This window comes from Schizosaccharomyces pombe (genome assembly GCF_000002945.2).
Source record: "Schizosaccharomyces pombe strain 972h- genome assembly, chromosome: I".
Taxonomy (NCBI): Eukaryota; Fungi; Ascomycota; class Schizosaccharomycetes; order Schizosaccharomycetales; family Schizosaccharomycetaceae; genus Schizosaccharomyces; species Schizosaccharomyces pombe.
In genome coordinates this window covers 4,274,590-4,287,708 of record NC_003424.3, presented here as the reverse complement: position 1 = coordinate 4,287,708, position 13,119 = coordinate 4,274,590, and the positions used below count along the sequence as shown (strand labels likewise).

General features: G+C 35.9%; 9 protein-coding genes and 8 long non-coding RNA genes across 17 annotated transcripts, besides 1 other annotated feature; 8 read left to right on the top strand and 9 right to left on the bottom strand.

Moving 5' to 3' along the window:
* Nucleotides 1-134: part of an LONG TERMINAL REPEAT that runs on past the window's edge.
* A 67-nt stretch (nt 135-201) lies between these two features.
* SPOM_SPNCRNA.3922 lies at nt 202-435 on the bottom strand. Its single transcript, NR_193283.1, has one exon. It is a non-coding gene; the product is annotated as a non-coding RNA (long non-coding RNA).
* rps801 (40S ribosomal protein eS8) lies at nt 277-965 on the top strand. The gene has a single exon (NM_001019948.3). The coding sequence runs from the start codon at nt 294-296 to the stop codon at nt 894-896; it is 603 nt and encodes a 200-aa protein (NP_594519.1). The 5' UTR covers nt 277-293; the 3' UTR covers nt 897-965.
* Nucleotides 966-1,418: 453 nt separating this feature from the next.
* Nucleotides 1,419-2,264, bottom strand: SPOM_SPNCRNA.3921. The gene has a single exon (NR_193282.1). It is a non-coding gene; the product is annotated as a non-coding RNA (long non-coding RNA).
* ubx2 (UBX domain protein Ubx2) lies at nt 1,469-2,910 on the top strand. Its single transcript, NM_001019947.3, has one exon. The coding sequence runs from the start codon at nt 1,508-1,510 to the stop codon at nt 2,789-2,791; it is 1,284 nt and encodes a 427-aa protein (NP_594518.1). The 5' UTR covers nt 1,469-1,507; the 3' UTR covers nt 2,792-2,910.
* A 244-nt stretch (nt 2,911-3,154) lies between these two features.
* Nucleotides 3,155-5,218, top strand: ppk11 (PAK-like kinase Ppk11). Its single transcript, NM_001019946.3, has one exon. It carries the CDS (start codon nt 3,256-3,258, stop codon nt 4,192-4,194), a length of 939 nt encoding a protein of 312 aa, NP_594517.1. The 5' UTR covers nt 3,155-3,255; the 3' UTR covers nt 4,195-5,218.
* On the bottom strand, nt 3,194-6,261 carry vma16 (V-type ATPase V0 subunit c''). Its single transcript, NM_001019945.3, has one exon. It carries the CDS (start codon nt 6,214-6,216, stop codon nt 5,617-5,619), a length of 600 nt encoding a protein of 199 aa, NP_594516.1. The 5' UTR covers nt 6,217-6,261; the 3' UTR covers nt 3,194-5,616.
* Nucleotides 5,521-6,265, top strand: SPOM_SPNCRNA.3920. Its single transcript, NR_193281.1, has one exon. It is a non-coding gene; the product is annotated as a non-coding RNA (long non-coding RNA).
* An 18-nt stretch (nt 6,266-6,283) lies between these two features.
* On the top strand, nt 6,284-8,048 carry tpt1 (tRNA 2'-phosphotransferase Tpt1). The gene has a single exon (NM_001019944.3). It carries the CDS (start codon nt 6,739-6,741, stop codon nt 7,834-7,836), a length of 1,098 nt encoding a protein of 365 aa, NP_594515.2. The 5' UTR covers nt 6,284-6,738; the 3' UTR covers nt 7,837-8,048.
* SPOM_SPNCRNA.3919 lies at nt 6,437-7,854 on the bottom strand. Its single transcript, NR_193280.1, has one exon. It is a non-coding gene; the product is annotated as a non-coding RNA (long non-coding RNA).
* A 126-nt stretch (nt 8,049-8,174) lies between the features above and the next one.
* On the top strand, nt 8,175-9,331 carry pno1 (KH domain RNA-binding protein Pno1). The gene is made up of 2 exons (NM_001019943.4): nt 8,175-8,252; nt 8,304-9,331. Exons 1-2 carry the CDS (start codon nt 8,204-8,206, stop codon nt 8,978-8,980), a joined length of 726 nt encoding a protein of 241 aa, NP_594514.2. The 5' UTR covers nt 8,175-8,203; the 3' UTR covers nt 8,981-9,331.
* SPOM_SPNCRNA.3918 lies at nt 8,244-8,711 on the bottom strand. Its single transcript, NR_193279.1, has one exon. It is a non-coding gene; the product is annotated as a non-coding RNA (long non-coding RNA).
* Nucleotides 8,874-9,315, bottom strand: SPOM_SPNCRNA.3917. Its single transcript, NR_193278.1, has one exon. It is a non-coding gene; the product is annotated as a non-coding RNA (long non-coding RNA).
* A 192-nt stretch (nt 9,332-9,523) lies between the features above and the next one.
* Nucleotides 9,524-9,907, bottom strand: SPOM_SPNCRNA.3916. Its single transcript, NR_193277.1, has one exon. It is a non-coding gene; the product is annotated as a non-coding RNA (long non-coding RNA).
* csc4 lies at nt 9,758-10,784 on the top strand. Its single transcript, NM_001019942.3, has 3 exons — nt 9,758-10,057; nt 10,127-10,339; nt 10,392-10,784. The coding sequence occupies exons 1-3, from the start codon at nt 9,935-9,937 to the stop codon at nt 10,554-10,556; spliced, it is 501 nt and encodes a 166-aa protein (NP_594513.1). The 5' UTR covers nt 9,758-9,934; the 3' UTR covers nt 10,557-10,784.
* SPOM_SPAC2C4.09 (uncharacterized protein) lies at nt 10,217-11,721 on the bottom strand. The gene is made up of 3 exons (NM_001019941.3): nt 11,465-11,721; nt 11,029-11,415; nt 10,217-10,965 (listed from the first exon to the last, which is right to left on the bottom strand). The coding sequence occupies exons 1-3, from the start codon at nt 11,683-11,685 to the stop codon at nt 10,923-10,925; spliced, it is 651 nt and encodes a 216-aa protein (NP_594512.1). The 5' UTR covers nt 11,686-11,721; the 3' UTR covers nt 10,217-10,922.
* Nucleotides 10,940-13,002, top strand: SPOM_SPNCRNA.3915. Its single transcript, NR_193276.1, has one exon. It is a non-coding gene; the product is annotated as a non-coding RNA (long non-coding RNA).
* On the bottom strand, nt 11,807-12,659 carry SPOM_SPAC2C4.08 (uncharacterized protein; the record flags this gene model as incomplete). The annotated part of the gene is made up of 1 exon (NM_001019940.3): nt 11,807-12,659. Exon 1 carries the CDS (start codon nt 12,536-12,538, stop codon nt 11,807-11,809), a length of 732 nt encoding a protein of 243 aa, NP_594511.1. The 5' UTR covers nt 12,539-12,659.
* Nucleotides 13,003-13,119: the final 117 nt, after the last annotated feature.

Genomic DNA, 13,119 nt, shown 5'->3' with positions numbered 1-13,119 from the left:
ATAACTGACAGTTATTCACCTTATTACAACTAATATTATATATGTCTTGATAACTTATCATGTAAAGCTGATAGAGCAAATAGAACATTATGAACATGTGGCATATAGTGATTCATAACGTAGTACATTATAGCGTAGTTTAGTATAACTGACAGTATTCAATAAGCAACTTTGCGCAGTTGTACATAGTGTACCATAAGCGGAGTTCCTTAAATTATTCAAAAAGACAGTCACAATCGAAAGCCAGGCTAAACTTTTTGTCGGCGATTTCTAGCCATCTCCAAATCACCAACATGGGAATTACCAGAGACTCACGACACAAGCGCTCTGCTACCGGTGCTAAGCGTGCTCAGTACCGCAAGAAGAGAAAATTCGAGTTGGGTCGTCAACCTTCCAACACTCGTATTGGACCTAAGCGTATTCACGAGGTCCGTGTTCGTGGTGGAAATAAGAAGTTCCGTGCCCTTCGTCTTGACTCTGGTAACTTCTCTTGGGGCTCTGAGGGTGTTTCCAAGAAGACTCGTATTATTCAAGTTGCCTATCACCCTTCTAACAACGAGTTGGTTCGTACCAACACTTTAACCAAGTCAGCTATTGTCCAAATTGATGCTGCTCCTTTCCGTGTCTGGTATGAAACCCATTACGGTATCTTGATGGGAAGCAAGGGAAAGAAGGCCACTTCAACCCCTAATCCCAAATCCAAGCATGTTCAACGTAAGCATAGCGCTCGTCTTGGCGATTCTAAGGTTGACTCCGCTTTGGAAACTCAGTTTGCTGCTGGCCGTTTGTATGCTGTTGTATCCTCTCGTCCTGGTCAATCTGGACGTTGTGATGGTTACATTCTTGAGGGAGAGGAGTTACATTTCTACCTTCGTCGTATGGCCCCCAAGAAGTAAAAAAGTTGTTTTAGTCTTCTTAATGCAAAAATGTGCCTATATACAAACTTTTTAACTTTTTGTGATTATTTATAGTACAATTGTATATGCATGGCTAGTAATACTTGTGATTCCTATGTAATTTATAATTAAAACAGCATGAACTGTAAAACTTTTTTAGTAGTCATCGTCAAAAAGCCATTTCATTGCTCATATAGACTAGCAAAGTTGTATGAGTATTACTGGGTTTGAAAAATTATATGCAAATTACTAAAAGATTTTCCAAGATTTCAGTATAAAGTATCAGAAAAAAGTACGAGCTTTTCAAGTCCTTACTGATTTAATTAATAGAGACTTTTATGACTGAGACCCTCTTTTCTAAAGTCATTATTTCTATGATTTCAGCAAGTTGTTTTGTTAATGTCCTTATCGCGTTTTCGTAAATTTTAAAACCTGGCAAAGAATATCAAAAATTATAAGTCATTTTCTCTTAAAATTATAAAACTTAAATTGGACAACTAATAAAAAATTTACTTTAAATTTGTTTACGTATGGGGTATGCGTATACCTCTCTGACTAAACCTGCTCTACTTGCCATTTACCAAGTACAGGTATAAACGAAGGTAAAAAAAATGGATGGAGACGAAGCTAGTTTAGTAGCCAACTTCTGCGCAATAACTAATTCAACACCTGAAAAAGCTCAAGAGTACTTGAGCGTTGCAGATGGCGATTTATCGACTGCAATCACATTGTTCTTTGAAAGTGGAGGCGTTACCGATGTGCAATCGAGCTATATAGAAGCACCGAGTCAGACTGAGCCTGTAGAAGAAATTCGTGCGCCTATTGCACCTACCAGAGAGGTTTTGGTAGACCCGTTAGCTGATATGTCAGCAGGAACTTCTATTATGGGCAACAACTTTGGATTCGGGGGATTTCCAAGAATGAATCGAAGACAAAGAAGGCGTATGGGTATTTTTGATCAATCTCCCTCTCAAATCCCTTTTCCATCAAGTAATACAGAAGACTCGTCAGAAGAGTCTGACAGTTCAAGTAGAGCGTCACGCCTTGCAAAATTGTTTCGACCGCCGTATGATATAATTTCCAATCTCAGCCTTGATGAAGCTCGAATAGAAGCATCTTCTCAGAAGCGGTGGATCCTTGTCAATTTACAGACATCAACGTCGTTTGAATGTCAGGTACTTAACCGTGATTTATGGAAAGACGAGTCAGTAAAAGAGGTGATTCGTGCACACTTTTTATTTCTTCAGCTTTTGGATGACGAAGAGCCTGGCATGGAGTTTAAAAGGTTTTACCCCGTTCGTTCTACGCCTCACATTGCTATCCTTGATCCAAGGACCGGAGAGCGCGTTAAGGAATGGAGCAAGTCGTTTACGCCAGCTGATTTTGTCATTGCTCTGAACGATTTTCTAGAAGGGTGTACCTTGGATGAAACCAGTGGTCGTAAAAACCCTTTGGGAGCAAAATCACAAAAGCCAGTCGAAGCGATGTCTGAAGATGAGCAAATGCACAAAGCAATTGCAGCTTCCCTAGGAAATGGAAACTCGACAACTGAATCTCAAGGCGAAAGCTCTTCACAGCAAGCAGAAAGTCATGGGGTGGCCGATGATACTGTTCATAAAATCGATTCAGCTGAATGTGATGCCGAAGAACCATCTCCAGGACCCAATGTCACAAGAATCCAAATTCGTATGCCCAATGGAGCACGTTTCATTCGTAGGTTTTCTTTGACCGACCCAGTAAGTAAAGTGTATGCGTATGTGAAAGGAGTTGCCGAAGGTGCAGATAAGCAACCGTTTTCTCTTACATTTCAGAGAAAAAGTCTTTGGACGTCTTTGGATTCTACTATCAAGGAAGCAGGGATCCAAAACACAGCTTTGCAATTTGAATTCCAATGATAAAAAGTTTGATGAGTGTTTTGCTTGCTTTTCTATCCCAAAAATAGATATTTTCCTTGTGGTTAAGTATAATGAGATACATCCTAATGAAATTCCACCGTTTATTTATTCATTACATAAAAAATGCTTTGGCATGCCAGTTAAGTAATAAACCATATATTAGCTGTAGAATTGACTAAACGTATATTTATATTACGCATCTACGAATACTACTAGTGCACGAAGTGATAAGTCCTTTAAAATATCCAGATAAATATTAATTGTTTAATATTTAAGTGCACTTTTTCTGTAGAAAGATCTCATACTCAAGATACAGACTCAAATATCCCTGTAAACATATCAGCCTTCGCGGATACCGACTTTACACGGAGCCATATGGCTGTTCCATATACGAAGTTCCAGGTAAACTAACACTATCAATCCTTTTTCTTTGTAGAATTCAATTGTATTTATTAATATATAATATGGAAAAACATCAATACCGGGATTTACAACTTATTGGACAAGGAAGTTTTGGATCAGTCTTTCGAGCTCAAGATGTTGAATCATCCAAGATTGTAGCACTTAAAGTTGTAGATTTAGATGCTACAAAGGACCAGATTGAGACTTTGACCCAAGAAATTAACTTTCTGATCGATCTGAATTCGGTTCACATTACGAAATATTATGCATCATTCGTTGATGGATTTCGATTGTGGATAACTATGGAATATTGCGATGGAGGAAGTTGTTTAGACCTTTTGAAGCTTTCAGGAACGTTCAGTGAACGTGTTATCGCCGAAGTTATGAGGCAGGTATTAGAGGCCCTTGTTTATCTACATGGTCAAGGTAAAATGCATCGTGATATTAAAGCTGCCAACATTTTAACTATGAAAGATGGACTAGTTAAGCTTGCTGACTTTGGCGTATCAGGTCAGTTGGAGAGCTTGCGTGACAAAAATGATGACTTCGTTGGTACGCCTTTTTGGATGGCTCCTGAAGTTGTAAAGCAGACAGGATACAATTACAAAGCGGATATTTGGTCATTGGGAATTACGGCTTACGAATTGGCTACTGGGGAGCCTCCATATTCTGGCATACATCCGATGAAAGTTCTTTTACTAATACCAAAGCATTCCCCTCCGTCATTAGAAAGAAGTAAGTTTTCACGTGCATTCTGCGATTTTGTTAGCAACTGTTTGAAAAAGAACCCAAAGGATAGAGCTACCGCTGAATATTTGTCGAAACACAAGTTCATCAAAAAGTATTGTCCCAACACATCTGTGAAGGAAGTTGTAGCTTCTTATGCGAAATGGAAAGAATCCGAGCTATTACCGGAAGCTACCCCCTATAATAGTACCATGGGTAATTCTGCAAACACCATTGATGAAGTTGTTTGGGATTTTGGAACAGTTCGGCGATAAGCAAACGTTCACTTTTTTTCTTGTCTTTTTTGATCGCCTTGTATTGCTATCTTACATCAGTTAAAAAATACGGTTTGGAAGCAATGTATTTATACAAGTTTTTATTAACAAAAATTCTCATGTTAAGGCTTCTTACCCATTGAGCCGACTGGCTTTTTTTTCCGAGTTTAACAACTACTGTTCATATGTTTTTTCTTCTCTTAGACCTTGATTTAATACATTCAATATCGATTTGTGATAGCATCGCAGCCCTATATATGACAGATTAACCTAATATTCGTTTGATTGCGACGAGTACCAAGATATAGAAGACGCACATCTTTTTATCCCTTCTGTACTTGATATGGTTTGGGACTTTAAGCAATCGTTTTATATTTGATATCCTGATTTCTTTTATATCTTCGTTCCGACTAGTCTCAATATTAGGACAATACAACACCTGCTATGAGCTTTTACTAAGTGATGGAGTTACAGAGGTTAACAGTATTGGAAAACATATATTTATGCAATCTCCCGTAATTCCTTCATCCTGTCATGATACCGCTGATGTTTACCTGAGTGTCTCCAAATCGACTGTACAACTTTATGAGTTACTGCCATAAGTTGTAGCTGTTTTTACTTTACAATTCCATTATATCAACCATTTCTATATCTGGATAGCCCGAATCAGGTAGGAATTGAAACCTTTGAAAATATAGTATGCAAAATCAGATTTAAAAAAATACCGTTTTGTCATGATTGATAGCTTTTTGTCAACCCAATAATCAAGAATACTAAATCTGTAACCCTAATTTCCAGTTACGAAAGAACATGTGCAAGTTATACAAGGTATATTGTTTATTTACTGTAAACTTTGCTGTGTGGAAATGAGCTGGTGTTCTTTGATCATATAGAGAATAGGATAAATAGATTTGGATTCTAGTTGATCAAATGCAAAGAGATTGCAAAATTTATAAATTGATTAGAAGCATATTGAATTAAATCACAGTAACTAATTCCCATAAGACTGAATGAATTTGTCCGCAATTTGAGATAATAACATGCATATAGGTTGAAAAAGCATGTAGTTATATAATAGCTGAGTTTTTGGTTTCTTTAGCAGTATAATAGAGAAAAAATAAGTAATGAACTTATCCAAGTCTGAAATTCTGCACTGGATCAGGAAGCCAGTTGGTCAATCAATCGAAACTGATTATTCAATAACAGCACAATTTCTATAATTTATTTCATCTCAAAAAATGAAGCATTCGCAAGAAAAACTTGTAATAATTATCGTTATTTATAAAAATACCAAATAAGCTGTGCAAGCGCTTAGAAAAGTACATGGAAATATTAAAGGTAAATAAGGAACGGCTGAACGGAAAAAAACTTGTAAATTTATGCATTTACAGTTGTATGAAAAACAAAAAGAATTGTTTATAATTAAGAAAAATCACTAGCTTTTCCACCAATTAACAATCCAACGATCAATCCAAATAATCCCAAGACACTTCCGAAAATTTCGACAACAAGAACTTTTACGAAAAGAGAAGCGTCTTGGGCATCCGCAAGGGCAGCACTGCTTCCTGTGATACCGACGCAGACACCACAAATGAGATTGCAGAGACCAACAGTAATACCTCCCCAAAACAAGGCAAAACCAGTATAATAATGGGATTTTGTATAAAAACCTGCAGGATTGATGTCGTTAATTTTAGCGGAAAAGACAATAGCTATAATAAGTGAATAAATGGCAACGACCTCACAAAAGATAATACTAATCAAATTTTTGGTCTTGATGCGAGGAGCTTTTACAGCACCTCCTAAAATGGATGTTCCACAAATAAAAATACCCCATGCAGCACCTATAATACCAAATGCAACACAGCTAGCAATGCCAAGAAGGCCCCATGTGTACGGACTAGTGTCTAAAAGAAAGCTTCCAAAATCAAAAGATTCTCCACTGTTATGGAAAAGCATATACAGCCCAACAATTATTGACATAACTGTGGTTGTCCATAAAGATGTGCTAAACAAAGACATTTTGTTATTCTCTGATTTTTCAGTTTTAATCTAAAAGTGGTGGGTAAAGCTGATGTGCAAGTTCACCATCTCGAAGTCAGCATCGATATTTAGAAGTTTCTCTAAACGTAGATAAGCTTCAGTTTTGACCAATTTAATTCAATTTTTTAAGTAAAAGGATAAAAAAATTTAAAGACGCTTCAAATATAGCATTACTAGAAGTTGCTTTTTAGGTCCACTCGAAGTTTCACCAAAATTAGACGTATTTGAAAGTTTTCTCATTTTTATATTTAAGAATATTCCTTACATTTATCATTAAGGGCTTATTTTTGGAAACTTAATGCTATAATTACTTCTGTATTAAGAAGCACTTTTTTTAGAATCAAGGAACGGACGAACTAACTCACCACCGAGAGGTAAAATAAAAGGTACTTAGTAGAAAGAACTACCTTCCTCATACTGTCAATTTTCCACGTTAGAAAATCGCTTTATGTGCAGCAGCTTTATGACAAACAAAATCATTAGTTGATTTATTGATCGCACATGTATAAAAATATGAATTCACATGAATTAATTGAGGAGTCAAATAATTCAGGAACTCCTGCTACAAAATCAAGTTCAAAACCGACCAAAAAAATTCGCCCTCGTAATGACTTGGTGCATTATTCAAAAGCTTTATCGAAAGTTCTTCGTCACACAGCGAAGGCAAATGGACTACAAATACGGGAGGATGGTTATATAGAAGTAGATTCAATACTCAAACTTCCGCAATTCCGCGGTATGGGTATGGAACTCTTGCTATCAATTGTCAAGGGAAATGATAAAAAACGTTTCACCATGGAAGAAGTGGAAGGTGTCTTGTATATAAGGGCTAACCAAGGGCATTCTATAAAAGCAGTTCAGGTACCAATGGCCCGTATAGATAATGCTTCTTCAATTCCAAAGGTGGTGCATGGGACAAAGAAGGAGCTTTGGCCAGTTATATCTAAACAAGGCTTGAGTCGGATGAAGCGTAATCACATACATTGTGCTACAGGTTTATATGGAGACCCCGGAGTAATTTCTGGTATTCGAAAGTCATGCACATTATACATTTATATCGATTCTGCAAAAGCTATGCAGGACGGGGTCGAGTTTTATCGTTCCGAAAACGGTGTGATTTTAACTGAAGGTGTCAATGGACTCCTTTCGTCCAAATATTTTAGTCGCGTTGAGACGAGTGATGGTGAGGTATTGCTAGATGCAAAGGCATCGCCAAAAAACAATAGAAGCGATGAATCAGATCAATCGGATCCGGAATCGATTGATCCTTTTTGTGACAACCTACAAGCTTTATCAATGCATGAGTTGGAGCTTTTAGAAGAAAAGCACTCGAATTTTGGATACTCAGAAGGAATTATAAAGGGAAAAATGCAAGTTGCTCAGAGCGGCTTTGATGATGGTTTTAAGCATGGTTCAAGGCTGGGATTTCAAATGGGAAAAACTATCGGAACTCTCAAAGCAAAACTCTATATCTTTGAAGAAAATGAACAGATGGAGATTCTCAAGCAAGAATTAGATCGTTTACAAGAAAGTGCAGAGTTTCATATTTTTGTTGCTAATCACAAAGAAGAGATACTGAAATGCATTCGAGAGAAATAAATCTTTGGACTTAATATATAATTAGGCATGTATTAATACAATTTCAATTAAAATTGGAACATTGTGAACTGTATATTAAAAACTTAGCTACTGCGTTCTCTTCCATTGAACTAAGAGTTGGTTAGAAAAATAGGGAATAACTATTTATTTTTCATACCAATGAAGTTTTAAACGCCCTCATAATCATTTATTTTACCTTTTTTTCAAATGACTATTAGCATCATAACATTACTATTCGTTATCTCACTTACAGCGATACATTCATTTTTAATATCATGATAACGATGACGTTAAACTACGCTATGGCTTTTAGTTTGCAAATTGCTAGCTTTAATACTGTTTCTTTAACCAAATTTTTTAATTGGAAATGTTGGCACCTACGGCAGCAGTAAATGTAACAAATGAAGGCGAAAATGGTATGTTTAGTCCTAAATTTAGTTTAAATTATTCTCTAACAACTGTCTCAGACAATGTTATGATAGATACAACCCGGGGTGAAATTGAATTTTCGGACTCTGCTGTGAATGGAACAATGGACATAGAAGGAGCTCCTAAATTTGCTCCTGCTAAAACTTCAGCAGAAAAAAAACGAGGAGCTAAACCACAGATGCGCAGAGTTCCAATACCGCCTCATAGAATGACACCTCTGCGAAACGTATGGCCGAAATTGTATCCTCCGTTGGTTGAGCATTTGTTATTGCAAGTTCGTATGAACACCAAATCACGCTCTGTCGAATTGAGAGAAAGTAAGGCTACCAAAGATCCTGGCGCTCTTCAAAAGGGTATGGACTTTGTTCAAGCTTTTGCTCTTGGATTTGATATTGACGACGCTATCGCTTTGCTTCGTCTCGATGATCTTTATATTGATACATTTGAAATTAAAGATGTGAAAACTCTTCAAGGTGACCATCTAAGTCGTGCCATTGGCCGTATTGCTGGTCAAGGTGGTAAGACTAAGTTTGCCATTGAGAATGCCTCACGGACTCGTATTGTACTTGCTGATAGTAAAATCCATATTTTGGGTGGTTTTACCAATATTCGCATTGCAAAGGATGCTGTCGTATCTTTAATCTTGGGATCACCTCCTGGAAAAGTATACGCTAATTTACGAAATGCCGCTGCTCGTGCCAAAGAGCGTATTTAATTTTCTCCTATTAAAAGAAAAGGAAAAGAGGTACATGCAATGGATAAATTGCTAATATATTTCGTTCTGTTAGCAATGTGATTACTGGTGGTCCCCATCTTTCGTTCCCGTCATTGTTTTTCTGGTTATCAAAAAAGGGGTTGGTTATTTTCATTTATTTTTATTAATTTTATTGTCTTGGATTGTCCTTTTATATAACATATTCTTGGGGGTTTTAATATATGTGTTTATTTGCGGATACCTTTTTTTCCCAATGCCATTTCTTAAATATCGTTTCACGAAATCAGTAATGTAGCAGCATGGTTATGTATTCATCCATTACGAATTATTTAATAATTCGCATTCGAGAAAGTAAAATAAATGGATTGCATTGAAAATTTATCGATTTTAATTCGCATAACACCTTAATACGATTACTATAACATATACGCTGAATTTTGAATAGATGCTATAGCATTTTTGCTAAATTTTTTTTTTCATATGCCACAATTGCTTAAGTTGCCAATCGCTAGGTATACACTTACTTACGATTTCAATCTTATAAGTAAGTTAGCACACAGTGGATATAGAATAGGATTGAACTCATAGAAAATGTAAAGTAGATTGAGATAGAGTACGATTGGCTTCAAATATCTAGCGAAAAATCCCATGAATCAATTTACAGGGGATTACAATTCAATAGACTTTGTGATCTTAGAATATCATAGGTACCTTAACGAAGAAGTATCTAGATACGGTGTAAGAAGAAAACTGAAACACCAAGGGTTAACCTAGTGTAAACACAATACGCATTGGGCGGTAACGGAAGCGAAGTTTTAGTAAGTTGTTTTGAATACTATACCTCATTTCCTTACTACAATCCCTGTGAATAGTCTTAGGCTTTGGAGTTTGGGTTTTGTAAGTCAAGCCAGCGCAGGGTTTACTCGAGTCAGATAAAGATTCACGGTTTCAAGCATGACAGAGCTTCATCCTGATGAGCAACATGTATTTCTTCAATGTCTAAATAAAATGCAAAAAGAGCTGGATCTCAGCTTTGAGCGATACGAACGGCTATTTAAAACTACGCAAGAATTACAAGTATGTACATTTGAAATTGGTTTATTTAACCTATTATGAATGATTAATTTTAACTGTTGTAAACACTAGGAAAAAGTGAAATTCTCGTCTTCTCGATTTTACAATAAGGATTCGACTTACTCTAAGGATCAAGGCTTAGCGAAAGAATCCGCTGCTCTAGAGTTGCAAAAATTAAAGCAAGAGAATGTGCTACTTCGTAAAGACCTTAATAATTTGGAGCAAATCTCGGATTGCTATGCAAAAGGAATGGATGATATAATGAAACATGTGGCTACGTATACCGTAAGAATAAATTTATTTACCCTCGAACATTAAATTAACCAAACCTATATAGGCAACGATGAATGAAAGGATGAATGCTTGTCATAAAGAGTACATAAAAATGTACGAGGCTTTAGCTAGCGAGCGCAATTCCCTTTATAAAATTAATGAACAGAACGTACAATCTCTGAATAAAGTTAAAGAATGGCTTTTGAAGAGCCTTGAAGAAGAGCCATAGTTTCTAAAAAAGGATTCCAACACACCTTGAAAAGCTTCCCAATTTGAATTTGCTCAGAATGACCATTAACTGATTTAATATGGCAAACCAAGTTCTGACGGTTTTTATTTACTCCTTCCCTCTCTGTTTATCGACACTAGAAATATTTATGATGATATTTTCTTTGATTGTCGATTCGTTACTTGTGCTGACTTGATTTCAAAATGTGACAAAGCTGTTTGGATATACTGGCGTGTGAATAATATTCTCAAAAAAAAAAAAACATTCTAGAGATAACATGTAATTATTATATTTCCATTAATCTAATATTCATTACATAAATTCATCAAAACATTAAATGTACTTGACCGTACGACGTTGAATGTTCTAAATAATAAGACGGACATATGCAAGTAGTAAAGCTCCAGACCTTAAGCGAATACCGTTAGAAAATAAAAATTAGAAAGTTTAAAATTCTACAGTGAAAACATACCCTGTGACAATTCCAAATACCCATTGCAGAGTTTGTGTTTTAAAGCTAGCCAATTGTGTACGAAAATTTGACATTTCGGTGTCAATTTCCGCAGATAGTTCACGCAACTTTAGGTCCTGTGATGCTGTTTCGTCGTAATGGTTTAATCGATCTATATTTAACTGTAATCTGGCCTCTGAAGTGGAATTATTTAGTTGATCACGAAACGATGTTTTGAGTCTCTCAACGTCAGAAAATAGCTGCTCAACCTGCGAGTGCAAAGCGACCATTTCTTGACGCTCAATACTTTGTAATTCACTTCGAAGATGAGCGAAATCCACTTTTTGCTGGTACATTACACGGTCTTGCTGTTCTTTAGTAACCGAAAAATCACTAATCTTTTCATGCCTACAAAAGGTTAGGATTGCACTCAATGGGCAAATGCTATTGCACATACATGTCAGAATACACATTGGAAATTAACCGCATGAGTGTTTCAGATTTTTTATCATCTATTCCAGCTTCCTGCAATACACGAACGAACCTCAACGAATTAAAGCCGTGATATTTCCGATAGAAGCCATTAAGGCCTAAGGATCGTACTTTATGTACAGTTCTAGCTCGAAATAAAGGTTGGAACTGATGGTATATACTATTGCAAGGAATCTTTAGATACATTGGATCTTTCAACCTGTCCTTGAGTGGGTAGTAGGTGGGAGCAGAAATTAACGCGCAAAAGCAATAAGTAAAAAGAAAGTTATATCAAGTTTTGATCAAGGCAAGTATAAAAAAGAATGAATTAAAAATTAGACAACGTGAATTTGTTAGTCATTTCTCGAAGGGCTTCTGAGGTATACCTCGCATCGTTGCCGGCATTGTGAAGACAAAAAGCTCGGATGTTCAAGTGAGTGAGCATTTTAGCAAGAGAGATGTTGTTGGAATTTGAAATTTCTTTGAGGAATAAACTTTGAAAGAATGAGAAAACGTTCTGCGTATCAAGAACCGTGACATCCTTTGGAATAGGTATTCCAAGGACGTTTGCATACTTTATTTCGTTTTCCACTCCGTGTCCTACTAGATGTAGATTTGGTGTTTTCAAAATTTTTTTCAGAATACTTATAAACGCAATTTTTGTCACAATCTTGGAGTCACCAAATTGAAAGTTATCGGCTTCATCTGGAACAAATCGACCGTTGCGTAGATGTAGAAAATTCTTAATCCTGTAGTGGTGGTAGTCCCATTCTCCATTAATTCTCATCGTAATCCCAGCCTCAGTTATGATTTTCTGGTTGAATTCATATGCCTCAAAATCAATTACCAAAAAGTTACAACTTGGGTTGGAAACGGCTTGAAATGCTACAAGAGCTTCACCTTTGGCTCTAATTAATTTCTTTTCAGCTCTTTGAATTGCTGCACGTCGCTTCCGCTCTTTCCTTTCTGCTTTAACTTCTTCTGGCGTCAACTTGTAACGAATCCGTTTTTGCTCATGCCGAGAAACATTTACAGCTTTTTTTGCTTGCAATCTGTTCATCTCAGAGATAGATCTTAAAATAAACGGAAAGGGGAATTCGTATGAAAGCAAGTACTAGTGATAACTTAGAAGAGGTAAACAAGTAGCTTCTAACTTCTCTAGCAATGGCATGTGTAATTTCAAAGTATATACTAGCAAATAATCCCAAATCCTTATGTTGCAAAAAATAATTATCGTTAATTTACTATGATTACTTTTTCAATTTATAAATGGATTTTGTTTTGTTAAATATCAATTATTCTTTGTTTACAATCAGAAAGTGTGTTTAAAATATATATTCCACTGTCAAATATCTTCGTTCAGTCATTTCCATCTATTCAAAAATTACAAATATAAGACATATTTCAAATTACCTGAAAAAGGCTTCAATTTTTAAAGCTACGTGATTTTTTACATCAAAAAATATTATTGAATTTAACAGGTGACTCTATCACGGATTTCACTTTGTTAAACAGCTTTTAGGAGGTTAGCATTTGTTAAAAAAAATTTTATTTTATTTTATTTTTTTTTTATTTCTTATTAATTGACTGAAGAAATACTCCGTCTCTTAATTTGATTATGAAATTTTTTTTTATTTTTGG

Bases quoted from the DNA above. Each gene is read 5' to 3' on its own strand.
- ubx2 (NM_001019947.3), top strand. From the start codon at position 1,508: ATGGATGGAGACGAAGCTAGTTTAGTAGCCAACTTCTGCGCAATAACT.
- pno1 (NM_001019943.4), top strand. From the start codon at position 8,204: ATGTTGGCACCTACGGCAGCAGTAAATGTAACAAATGAAGGCGAAAAT. The intron at 8,253-8,303 runs GTATGTTTAGTC...CAACTGTCTCAG, and splicing joins AACAAATGAAGGCGAAAATG to ACAATGTTATGATAGATACA.
- rps801 (NM_001019948.3), top strand. From the start codon at position 294: ATGGGAATTACCAGAGACTCACGACACAAGCGCTCTGCTACCGGTGCT.
- vma16 (NM_001019945.3), bottom strand. From the start codon at position 6,216: ATGTCTTTGTTTAGCACATCTTTATGGACAACCACAGTTATGTCAATA.
- SPOM_SPAC2C4.09 (NM_001019941.3), bottom strand. From the start codon at position 11,685: ATGTATCTAAAGATTCCTTGCAATAGTATATACCATCAGTTCCAACCT. The intron at 11,416-11,464 runs GTATGTGCAATA...AACCTTTTGTAG, and splicing joins TCCAATGTGTATTCTGACAT to GCATGAAAAGATTAGTGATT. The intron at 10,966-11,028 runs GTATGTTTTCAC...TATTCGCTTAAG, and splicing joins GTATTTGGAATTGTCACAGG to GTCTGGAGCTTTACTACTTG.
- tpt1 (NM_001019944.3), top strand. From the start codon at position 6,739: ATGTATAAAAATATGAATTCACATGAATTAATTGAGGAGTCAAATAAT.
- csc4 (NM_001019942.3), top strand. From the start codon at position 9,935: ATGACAGAGCTTCATCCTGATGAGCAACATGTATTTCTTCAATGTCTA. The intron at 10,058-10,126 runs GTATGTACATTT...TGTAAACACTAG, and splicing joins AAACTACGCAAGAATTACAA to GAAAAAGTGAAATTCTCGTC. The intron at 10,340-10,391 runs GTAAGAATAAAT...AAACCTATATAG, and splicing joins AACATGTGGCTACGTATACC to GCAACGATGAATGAAAGGAT.
- ppk11 (NM_001019946.3), top strand. From the start codon at position 3,256: ATGGAAAAACATCAATACCGGGATTTACAACTTATTGGACAAGGAAGT.